This window comes from Macaca nemestrina, chromosome 2 (assembly GCF_043159975.1).
Source record: "Macaca nemestrina isolate mMacNem1 chromosome 2, mMacNem.hap1, whole genome shotgun sequence".
NCBI lineage: Eukaryota > Metazoa > Chordata > Mammalia > Primates > Cercopithecidae > Macaca > Macaca nemestrina.
In genome coordinates, this window is record NC_092126.1 from 63,509,294 (window position 1) to 63,521,864 (window position 12,571).

General features: G+C 42.4%; 1 protein-coding gene across 4 annotated transcripts in view; it reads left to right on the forward strand.

Annotated features, from left to right (window-relative positions):
- The first annotated feature begins 5,823 nt into the window (after positions 1-5,823).
- Positions 5,824-12,571, forward strand: part of LOC105488522 (protein phosphatase, Mg2+/Mn2+ dependent 1L) — a 295,514-nt gene continuing 288,766 nt past the window's right edge. For 2 of the 4 annotated variants that reach the window (XM_024794975.2, XM_071091191.1), the window contains exon 1: positions 6,258-6,377. Coding sequence is in view for 2 of the 4 variants with exons in the window: in XM_011752698.3 (XP_011751000.1) it covers positions 5,979-6,377 (399 nt within the window). In the remaining 2 variants the exon portion in view is untranslated. Of the gene's footprint in view, positions 6,378-6,446; positions 10,895-12,571 lie in introns of those variants that run through there. The other 2 variants (XM_011752698.3, XM_024794974.2) reach the window with 2 other exon arrangements.

The window sequence follows — 12,571 nt, forward strand, 5'->3', positions numbered from 1 at the left end:
ATTTAGGAAATGCTTTAGATTAATATTAAAATTTAGGAACCTTGTTTGAAGATTATTAGAGAGAAGCCTAGGGGAATCAGATGATGGATTCTTAGAATATATATGGTTTGTGTATACATAGTGCAATGGTATAAAAGTTTTATTCAGAAAAAAACTATCTGTGATATATCTCTGTAATTAATATAAAAACTTGGGTTTCAGAAACATTCTTGTGTTTTTGGAGTTCAGTGAAATAAAATCATATTGCACCCCAACATAATTGGTGTCTGTCACGTGAGTTCTTCGTTTGATAGAACCCCAGAGATATTAACGTAAATCTAAATTGATATACTATTATACTTAAAGTGATGAATTTTTTTCTTAGCTATACTACTAAAACATTCATTTTTCACTTGAAGGTCATTGACATTTTTTATGTAGTTATTTTAAAACGTTTTTATTGATATATGGACATGCATTTGAAACAAGATTTAGTATTAAATTTTGCATCTAGAAAGGTTTTATGAGAATAATTGAAGGCTTAATACGGTTTAATAGACATGACCATGGATAACTATTTACTAAAGGACCAAATTGAAATCTACTTTAAAACATAATTTATATGGTCCTTTTCATTAAGGAGCTTTGATTACACTGTTGGTTAGACTGTAAAAGGGAACAACATATTTTCAAAAACAATTTGGCCTTAAGTTGTAAAGCCGAACATTTTCATTCTCTATCATTAAGTAATTTCACTTTTGGTATATATAGAGAAACTTTTGCATATGTGCACCAAGACATAATACAAGAGTAATTCAAGAAATTATTGATCCTAATAGTAAAAACTTGGAAATTTGAACATCCACAGAAGATGAATATATAACTTATGGAACAGTCACACAATGGAGTATTACATAGCTGTAAAATGACTGATTCACAGCTATATGTAACAGTTTATAGCTATACGCAACAACATAGGAGGATCTAGAAACATAATAGTGAGAGAAGAAAACAAGTACCAGAGGACTATATACAGTAAGATACCACTTTTCATAAGGCTCAAATCCAAAACAAAACTAAAAAATATACTACTTAGGGATGCAGACATATATGATAAAGTTGTTTTTTTAAAAGGGCAAGGCAGGTGGCTGAGGTGGGTGGGTTGTTTGAGCTCAGGAGTTCGAGAACAGCCAGGGTGACATGGCAAAACCCCGTCTCTACAAAAAATACAAAAATTAGCCAGGTGTGGTGGCATTCGCCTATAGTCCCAGCTACTTGGGAGACTGAGGTGGGAGGATCGCCTGAGCCAAGATAGTGTCACTGCACTCCAGCCTGGATGACACAGACCCCGTCTCAAAAAAAAAAAAAAAAAAAAAAAAAAAAGGCAAGGGGATAGTAAAACATAAAATTCAGGATAGTAGGCTACCTGTAGAGAGGACAGGCATGGAAGTGGGATAGGGGAAGTTGGTATGAAGATATTGGTAACACTCTAGTTTTTTGGTTGGGTGCTGTGTTTATGCATGGTTGTTGTATTTCATAACAATACTTGAATGCTCTTTTATACGTATCCTTTAAAAGGTTATAATTACTAATAGAATGTCAGTAAGAGAGTCCTACTTAATGCCTACTACATATTTGTATACAGATGGCAGGAAAAATTTAAGAATATAAATCAAAGCGATAATTGAGAAATTTAAAACTGTGCAGAGAATTTCTATGTGTATAAGTTTCATATAAAATTTACTTGAAAGGATTTTAAAAATCATATTTATCACTCAGAGTCTCAGTAGATAAGTCACTTTACATTTTGTTTTTATGAGACAGGGTCTCATTCTGTCACCCAGACTGGAGTGCAGTGGTGCAATCACAGCTCACTGCACTGTCTGCCTCCCGAGTTCAGATGATCTTCCCAGTTCAGCTTCCTGGGTAGCTGGGACCACAGGCACATGCCATTCCTGACTAATTTCTTGTATTTTTAGTAGAGACAGGGTTTCACCTGTTGCTCAGGCTGGTCTCAAACTCCTGGGCTCAAATGATCCGCCCACCTTGGCCTCCCAATATGTTGGGATTACAGGCGTGAGCCACTTTTTATCATGTTCTATGAGGTGGTAAAAAATAAAGTAGATAAGGACATCCTAAAACAACATCATACTAGAAAATAGATTTATGGGTTATCAAACTCCGTTTTAAAGACTTTTTAAACCTAAGAGCTACAATTCTGAAATATTTTTGAGAATACATTATTTTTAAAAGCTATATATTTTTTTATATACTTGCAGGGCTGACATGGGTTAATTGCAAAGTAGAAAACAATAATTGCCTGTAAACAGTTTTATCACTATTGTTATATCCCATGAAAACCTAGGATTGCCATTAATTCTCTGTTTATTACCAGGTCACTTGCAATGGTAAAGTATTTGTATAATGCATATTTTATGGTACCTCTTTCCTCTGTGAAATTTTAACACTATTTTACTTTAGCAACAGATCTCTTAGGTGTTTATTAAAGAAGTACACTTTACTTGCACCCGTTTTCTGCCCCACAGGTATTCTCAATGGGTGAGGTAAATAGTCATGGTGAAGTGCTTATCCCAAAGGCTAAAAACAGAATTGAGGAATAAGAATACATGCATTCTTTTTGAGATTTCTGTAACAGAAATCTAGTGAAATATTAGTGGAGAAGCATAAAAATTAGAGTAATCATCTCAGTATCACTGGGCAATAATGGATGTTAGAGTATTGAACTGGTAATCAAAAGAACTGAGTTTGAATGTATAACCTCTTATTTGCTGAACAGTGATATTCACTTAACATCTTTGTGCTTCACTTTCCTCATAAACAGAGATAATAACTTCTATCTTCCTCAGAGGATTGTTAGGAGAATGAAAATAACATTGCCATACATGAAACACCTTTATAATCCTCACGAATATGCAAATGTTAGTTTGTCACTAGAGGAAGGTCTTTTTTCTTTTTGTAATATATTAAAATTAACAGTAAACTATAACAGAGTTTATTTAGGCATTTTTGGAAATTGCCACATAAACCACATGAATTTTTAATAAGAAAATGCCTATAGGGTCTGCATGAAAAAATATTTTACTGATTTTCACAGATGCACACTTAGATGTAAATGTCAAAGCATATTTCCACCAAATCTTCAGGATATTTAGATTTATTAATTAATTCATCAAGTCAAGCCTTGCTATGAAACCTCCAGGGAGATCATCAGTATGGTAATCTCTCTTCTTTACTTAGTTATGGGGGAAGAAGTCATGTCTCTCATGAGTGTCTGTTCTGCTCTCATCAATATAGGAACGTAGTGGACAGACTGGATGGACCTTTGGGTTTGGAATTTTACTGCTTGCTACTCCAGGGCCTAGTTTGATTTGTAGTTCTGGAATTTTTATCAGCTTATCTGCAAGTTGCCTTTGCCACAGTGAAACGGATTCATGTACAGAAAGACTGACAATGCACCCAAGAGTGATTTGATAATTTACAGTAAGAAATGTTGTAAACTTATCTTCAAAATAACACTTATGCATTACTTTTCTTTCTAGTTCCTAAAGGTTCTTTAATTCATTATCTCATTTTGGAACCTCTTGACAGAATGACTGAATTTATTTTAAACTGTTTATTTTCTCGATTTATCAGATGAAAATACCTGAAATGTAAAGCAGGACAGGAGACTATATACTAGTTGTGAAAAATAACATACTGTTAGCAGTTCTTATCTCCTTCCTGTCTTTTGTACGCATGTTTATATTATTGAGATTATATTGTATATGCCATTCAAATGCTTACATTTTCATTTTTTTCTGCCTATGGTGGAAATATATAGCTTTTGTGGAAACTTTAGAAAAGTTATGGAAAATAGACAAAAGTCTAAAGTAGAAAATGAAAGCGGCATATAATCTACTACTGTATGAATGATTAACCACTGGGAACATTTTAGTGTATTTCCTTCCAGGACTTCTTATTTTTTATTTTTAGAAAAGGAATGGGAATCACATCAAGGCAGAAGTGTTTGTTGGGTGACAGACACTGGCTTGGCTGGGATCAAGCAGCCTCTCTGCTCTTCAGCCCAGCGGACTGGAAGAAGCAGATCAGCACTCTTCTTCCTGGACAGGGGTAGTGAAAATGAGTATTTTCCTTCAAAGCTCACTTCTTTCCGTATTTTAAGCGGACGCGGACATTGTTCTTTTCTCGTGCCTTCCCACCTTCAAGACCCACCAACACCTGCCTGCCCACATTTCGAGTTATCCTCCTCGGCTCCTGCAAGCCCGCACTCTTCCCCAGGGCGGCTACTCTCCGCTCATCCAGACTCCCGCCCCCAACTGAGCCTTCTTCCTGCGATGACCGAGGAGGTGGAAGGAGACCACCACTTCCGAGCTTCCAAGGGACCTTCAAACCTGAACCGCAGAGTCAGAGCCCTCGCCCCGTAGAAGAGTCAGGTGCGCCCGGGGGCCCCTATCGGAAGCTTCGTGCCTCCCCGTGGAAAGGTTGCGAGCAGGCAAGGCCTTCGTGGCCGCTGAGTCCCCTGCTCCAGGGGCGGCGGCCGCTCTCAGAAAGAGCGGCCTTTCTCGTCCCTCCCGAGGTTATCGTCAGAGTGCACTTCCTTGGGGAAACAGAGGTCATTCTCTCGAGTCCCCCCTTTCTGCTGTTTTCGGGAGGAAGAAGGTCGCTAGACCCAGGCTAGCTCCCCGACTCTTGAGAGAGCCGGGAAGGCCTCTGTTGCTGAACGCCGAGACCGCGGCCAGCGGCCAGGTCGTCTCCCTATCGCTTTGCAAGCCGAGAGAAGTGCGTCCCTTCTCGCTTGCCTTATGCCTGGCGAAGAGGGGACCGCACTACAGTGCTGCCGCCGAAGGGGGGAACGCTCACGTGCAACTCTCGGCTTCCCAGTGAGCAGCAGTAGCTCCTGGAAAACCAACGCTAAGACTACCAGGGTCAGTATTAGCTTGTCTTAGGAGCCGGCACAGGGGGAAGGAACAACCATTCGCAAGAGCTAGATAGCTGACCTCCCTCTTTTCTCCCCCTTGGCTGGCCTGGACCGCCTGGGGCTGCGAGCGCGCACCGGCGGCCGCGGAACTTGCTCAGCCTCTGACAGCTCGGTGGGAACACCTCCGAGTGTTGAGTCCCGACTTAAGGGGCGGGACGGGGCGGGGTGAGCGCGCGCGGGGCGGAGCGCGCGCGAGCCGGGACGCGAGGAGGGAGCGCGCGAGTGAAGCGGCACCGAGCCGAGCCGAGCCGAGCCGAGCCGAGCGGAGCCGAGCCAAGCCGAGCCGAGCCGAGCTGGGAGGTGCCTGGGGAGAGGCAGGCAGAGCCCAGCTGGCCGCCTGCGGCTCAGTACTGATCGTGCCGCGTCGCCGGGCTCTGCGTACCCCTGCCTCTGCCCAGGCATCCGCAAAACTTTTATTCTCTGGGGCCCCAGGGGGTGTGTGAAGGAATTGGAACGTTCGGCCATCTCCGCGCTCCCCTGCGGCGGCGACCGAGGGGACCTGCATCCCTTGTCCGCCGGGCTGTGGAGCCCTGCGCCTCACCTGCTGATCGCTCCCGGGAATCTCGAGGGGCACCCCCGGAGGGACCGCGCGGGCGCTGGCGCCCCTGAACTCTCCCGCTCACCGCGGCAGACCCGCCCGGCGCAACTTTAACTTGATTCCTCTTGCCCAATCGGGGCATCCGCGGCTGCTGCTGCGGCGGCTGCTGCTACCGCTGCCGCCGCTGTCTCACAAAGGGGCTGAGGAGGGGAGGCGGCGCGGGCGGCAGGGACGGGCCTCCGGGCCGCCGAGGCGGGGAGACAAAAGGGAAGCTGCCTGTGCTCGCGCTGCCCGCTCGGAGCCGCCTGCTCGGCTGCCTCCGGCTGGGTTCCGCGAGCCTCGCCCCCACCCTCGGGCACTGCTCCACCTCCCTCCCGGCTGGCTGTCCCCGCAGTGCTCCCGGACCCGGCGAGCCTTCGGGGCGCGCGTCGCTGGTGGTGGTTGAGGCTCTAGCGATAATAAATGATAGAGGATACAATGACTTTGCTGTCTCTGCTGGGTCGCATCATGCGCTACTTCTTGCTGAGACCCGAGACGCTTTTCCTGCTGTGCATCAGCTTGGCTCTGTGGAGTTACTTCTTCCACACTGACGAGGTGAAGACCATCGTGAAGTCCAGCCGGGACGCTGTGAAAATGGTGAAGGGCAAGGTAGCCGAGATCATGCAGAACGATCGACTCGGGGGGCTTGATGTGCTGGAGGCCGAATTTTCCAAGACCTGGGAGTTCAAGAGCCACAACGTGGCGGTGTATTCCATCCAGGGCCGAAGAGACCACATGGAGGACCGCTTCGAAGTTCTCACGGATCTGGCCAACAAGACGCACCCGTCCATCTTCGGGATCTTCGACGGGCACGGGGGAGAGGTAGGAGCTACCCGGGGCTTTGTATTTGTGTCTGTGTATATATCGTGTGCGTGTGTGCGCGCGCGCGTGTCTGTGTGTGTGTGTGTGTGTATAAACAGGACAGCGTGTGCGCAGCGTGAGAGGATCTGGGTGCGAGGGGCGTGGTGATGACACCATGGTACCTGGCTGGACAAATGCGGCTCAAGTTGCCAAAAGCACTGCTCGATCCAGACTTCTTGGGGCTGAGGGTCCACTTTAGGGAAAGGAGAGTCATCCGCAGCATATTTGTTGCTACTTAATACGAGGTTCCCAAGGCTGGAACCCAGCAAACACTGTGCTAGCTTAGCAAGGAGAATTAATGGTATCTCCAGTGAACTTTGGTCCCAGACCCCAGTGCCCTTGTTCTAGGGTTTGAGTTGAACTAGGCACAGAGAAGGAAGACAACATCTTTTATGCTTCATTAGGAAAAGAGACTATACCTGCAGAGCGAGCTCATTGAGGGTGAAGGAAGCTGTGACTCCTTCCCATCGCCTTCACTCTAGGGAGGAATCCGAGGGGCTGCTCTGCGCTTCTTTCCAACTCTATCAACTTTACAAGTGCAATCGGGCCAATTGACAGGAGCGCCTCGCTGGCCGCTTGTTTTTACCAGGATCTCAGAGCAGGACCTAGATGTCTCTGGCCTTTGCAGAGGTGGCTATGCCCGCAAAGGAGGCGGTGCCTTGACCTCACCCTTGCGCCCTGGCGGGCTTGGGGGTGCAGAAGTCGCCCTGCTTCTAGATTCCTTTGTTTGTGGTTCATCTGGAAACAGGAGATAGCTAGAGGCCGGTTCAGTTCCCTCTCCCACATTTCAGCAGCACCCGGGTTGTGCGCTGAGGCCCAGATTTCCTGGAGGTTAGGCAAGGGTTGGCTCTGATCGTTGCGCATTGGCCCAGGCAAAGTGAGAGGCTAATGTGGCTCTAGCGCCATGCTCCAAAGAACACTGGACCAATCACCCCATCTCTCAATTTGGCAGTTTGTAACGGGTTCTTTGCCGCATACTCTTTGTTTTCCCTTTTGGCGGCATACTTTTCTTATTCTTAACCCCTTCCTGTTTTTGATTACACCCTTCCCCTGAACTCCCATACAAGTTTTCCCCCAACTTTCTTCTCTGCCCTCTGATCTCTGGGTAGGCTGTAGGGAACTGCAGGGACTGCCATTCTTTTTCAAGCATTTGCTTGTTCTTTGGCCTTTGTTTTGGGTAAACATTGAGAAAGCTTTCAACTGGATATCTCATCTGCATTCCTCACCCACCACTCTGCTAATCTTTTCATGCTACTGTGCCTACCTGCCTTGTGGAACCAACTTTATTAAGAATGACAAACTTAGTGGGAAAACTCATTTGGTAGAACTGAAATCAGTTTTTGCCATTTTCCATCCACCCTAGCTTTTTTTATATTCTGTTTTTTCAGAATGCAAGTTTCTCACTGGTTGTAAATTTGTAACCTCTTGGGTAATGTTGGGATCCCCTCCCCTTGGTCACAGAGTAAGTGAAAGATGTAAAATTAATTGAGGGAAAAGAGGCTGTGTACATGGGCAAAAACATGCCATAATGACAAAGTTGCCAGTATAACGGCTGATTTGTCTTCTTGGCTTGAAGTAGACTATCTGTATTTTCATTTTTTTGTGCCTAAATTCAGTGAGGGTGAAGGAAGCTGTGATTCCTTCCTTTGTAAATCATTTAATAAGCTTATATTTATTATATATTTTTATATTAAAATTGGTGGCTGGTAATAATCTGCTTCTGGTCTTAGAAAGCACAGTTTTAATTTTATTAAAGATTTGGTTGTAATAGTAATGTGGTGAAATTTTGAGTTGTGGTTGTCTGGGTGTGATGCATTGGCATAATTTTAGCCTTGGGTTAAAAAAGTGTAAGTGATTGGGTGATTTAAATTTTTTTTCTTTTAAGTTGATACTGTAAAACCTGAAATGTGCAGACCAAAACACTTTTCAGGTTGAAAATTTTCTAGTACTATCTTGTGGTAAAGGTTCCCTCCAGAAAAGGGACACGATAAATGCTTTCATTTTACTAAAAGTATTTTACACGTATGTGGCTTGTCATTAAATTTTTTAACAACAAATGAAAAGATGATCATTGTTAGCCAAACCACGAAATACTTTTCTTTGTGCCTTACATTAAAAAGCATACTGTTTGCAAAATAATTGATATTATCAGTACTCTTAAATAGAATACTTGTTCTGTTCACAATCTCTTACCGTATGTAGCCAGTTAGTTCATTTTGGCTTTGTTTTAGGGCAAAATAAGGGGAGTGCTACAACAGGAGTTACTTAGTTGCTATTGGGAGTATAACGGTGATGGATAATATTAGGTAGTTTCTCTCTTGCTTTTTCTTTATGTATAATCATTCAAAATCCTACCATCGAATTCTTGTGTGTTGTTTAGCTCCTTTAACATTCACCAGAGGAGGGTGCCACTGTTTGATTTTAGTATAGATGATGTTAGCTCCTGTCACAAAAGAGGAAGCTTTTTCTGAACTTTCTATTATTTATGTATATTCTGTCTCTAGAATGGTACAGAAGATAAATGAGGAGTTTAATTTTATTTCTAATAACTCACACTAATAAGGTAGGCCATCAAAAACTAGGGCCCATCTATAATTGTAGTGCTCTTTAGATGCAGAGGAGACATTACCTTGTATATCCTTCTATATCCATTTCATCTGTGTATATTAATTTCATCCCCCACCTTTTTTTTTTCTTTTAAGCTGAGATGCTGATAGCTGGAGAAGTTGTGACCTTCCTAAGGCTATGTGGCTAGTTCAAGGCCTTCAGTTTGTTGATCTCCATATGAAACCACTGGACAAATTGGCTTGAATATTTACCTAGATAGATGGTGCCCTGGGGATACAAGGGTGAATGAAATATAACCCCTATCCTCAAAAAGTTTCAGTCAAATGAGAGAGATAGACCTCTATACCAAAAATTATAGTCATGGTACACTTAGAGTGTTATGGTAACACAGAGGAGGGACATTTAAATCAGATTGGGAGGTAGGAAGGCCCAGGAAAAAACACCTTGAAGATATTGTTTACTTTAAGATTAGAAGCATAGGTTTTGACTTGAGATCTGACTTTGAATCTGTGCTCTGCTTTATAGTAGTTGCAACATTGGACAAGTTGCTAAAACAACTTTATCTGGGAGTTTATTATCTAGAAAATAGGGATAATAATGTGTGTAAGGTGTGTCTTCATCAGTTGTATTATACCCTGTCTAGAGAAGTACCTAATGGAGAGAAGGATATGGAAGAGGAAAGGCCAAGAAGACAAGAAGTCTGCAGTGCTGGGGCAGCAATATTCAAGGGAGAGAGACTCTTCCCGTGCGAGCCACAGCTTTGATCACTATGAAGATGTATGTAGTGCAAGGATAATTTATTAGGTATCTCCCAAACTCTCTATATCTCAAGGTTCTAACTTTCAGTGGACTTCTGATTACTAATTCAGGATTTCAGTTATCCAGATATTTGAGAAAACTGTGTCGTGGCTTCAGGTGTAAATTTTCTTACAGTCAAAAGGAATATTCTCTATGATTAATTAGTAAGTTGGTATTCTGATTTGTACTTCAGCCTCTTATAGATTTGGGTTACCATGAGGTAGTTCCTCTTGAGCATATTTAACTGTGGATTCTTTGGCAAAGATATGTCTCTGGACTTTTTATGCTGAGGACCAGACTCTGTAGGGCTGTGTCTTCTTCTAGATGGATGAGATTTTAAAGAGCCTTATCTCAGTGGTCCTACAGGCCAGCTTCCTCCCTTGATTCTAACCATGATACTGTGTGTGGATGGTTCACTGTGTGTGTATGTGTCTAAAGGTATGGCGGTGATTGTTTTCTTATATAACAAGATCAAAACAACAAAAAGGTAAAAAGGAGCTCGTTATGTAAATTGATGTAGAAAGATTATTTTAAGATAAAAATGATTTTTATCTAGGAAAATCATTGTTTTTATGTTTACTTGTAATTTTTATTTACAGGCAAAAGGTGTTTTGTTGTTGTTGTTTTTTATTTTTTTAATACTATCTAGAAGAAGTATCACTAAATCCTTTGGCACCTCTATCAATGTTTATGGGTGAAGCCTAGCTAGAAGAATAGTTGTTATGTGCTCCATATGTTCATGAGCATTACTTTATTAAAGGTCTTATGTATCTTGACAATTGACACACAGCTTGGCCAGTGGTTAAAGCCTAGAGTTCTACATTTTGCATGAGGGAGAAGCCATACTTCAGGCGCTTGCCAGGGACTGCAGTCTTGAGGCTCAGCACTTCTCAGAAGCTCAGAAAATAAACTGCTTATGGAGGGTTGCCTGAAGAATATATATATATATAGTCTGATTCTTTGGATCAGTGGTTCTTAACTTTTCTTGAGTCATGCTGCTCTTTGAGAATGTTATGAAACTACAGACATATTCCCCAGAAAAAAGGACATGCATATCAAATTTTCTTTGTAGTTTCAGAGACAAGTGGATACATGAAGCCTCTGGATTTCAGGTTAGTCTAGATAGAATAAAATCTGGTTTTGATACATTTAGATCTGCAAGAAACTGTGTATCTGAACCCCTTGCCTGGCCCTCCTGCTTTCCTCTCCATCATTTGCTTTTATTGAATTGTTTGCTGTCATTTGCCTATGAGGGTTGTTTGGAGGAATAGTCTCCTCAGCTCTGAGAAATCAACTGCAAGAATGTTGTTGAAAAATCATTTGTTATATTATATAGTATCATTTTAATGAGGACTGAGGGAGAAACATTACTCTATTACCTATTTATCTTAAGGAGGCTGAATTGTGTAACTGATTGGGCCATCCTGGGTTTGTTGGCTGCTACAAGTATTAAGAGCCAAACCTCTGACCTACCTCTAGCGAATGTGCAGACTTTTATGGAATACATTCATCTGGTACGTGAACCTCACTCCTAGGAAAGCTTATCTTTCCTACACTCAATTTTCCTTTATCTCATTTGTATTAGCCTGTTTTCACACTGCTGATAAAGACATACCTGAGGCTGGGCAATTTACAAAAGAAAGAGGTTTAATGGACTTACGATTCCACGTGGCTGGGAAAGCCTCAGAGTCATGGTGGAAGGTGAAAGGCCTCACATAGTGGCAGACAGGAGAAGAAGAGGGCTTGTGGAGGGAAACTTCCCCTTATATAATCATCAGATCTGTGAGACTTATTCACTATCATGAGAACAGTGTGGGAAAGACCTGCCCCCATGTTTCAAATTACCTCTCACCCAGTCCCTCCCACAGCACGTGTGAATTCAAGATGAGATTTGGGTGGGGACACAGCCAAACCATATCACCATTTTTCTCTTCTCTTAGATATGTCATTTTAGCTTGTATTATATGTATTTATGTAAGTTTCATTAGATTCTTCTGAAATAAGATACACATCTGAATAAATAAATAATGAGTGGCACAGTGAATGATCTGCTTTTCAGACATTATAGCTGCTGTTAGTAAATATTCGACTTTCACATTATGATGTACAAGAGGCCTAGGGATTTTGTGTGGCTAAGTGCCTTATGGTTTAAGAGAAGATTCTGATTATTTTGGTTTAATGTGGCACATTAAAGTTTCTGTAAAAAAAATTTTTTTTTCAATGAAACTCTCTTTCCTATGCCTGTACTTGAAGACCTTTTTGTACGGGAATGTAGGAACCTGAGTGCTGACCTTGCTGCATCTTCTGAACAGGTTGTTAAGAAATTCGGTTCAATTAAGCCAACATTTTCTGTATAGTCTGGCACCTGTGAAAAGCAGTGTTATGCTCTGTGTGATGTCTAAAAATGACTTGCATTCTGTACCCTCAGGGAGCATTCTGTCTACTTGGAGAGATGAGCATTTTTTAAAAAATAGCAGAGTTACAAGATGCCTGCCACCTACAAGTGTGCGATGGCCTGACTGAAGGAGCTTGGAGAATTTTGGATAATTTTGAAGAGGAACTGACATTTAGTTGTGTCCTAGCATTTCTGTAGACAGCGATTGGGTGGAGGAAGGAGGGGAAGATGACATTAGAGGTTGAGGGAAAAATATGGAAATGGTACAGAGGAAATAAAATGCAGGTACCATTGGAAGAAGGCAGGTAGTCTTATTTGTCAGGAGTAGGCTTTCCCCAACGGTAATCATTCTAGAAGCTCATTCATTATTTTTTTCCATATTCAAGTACGCTTT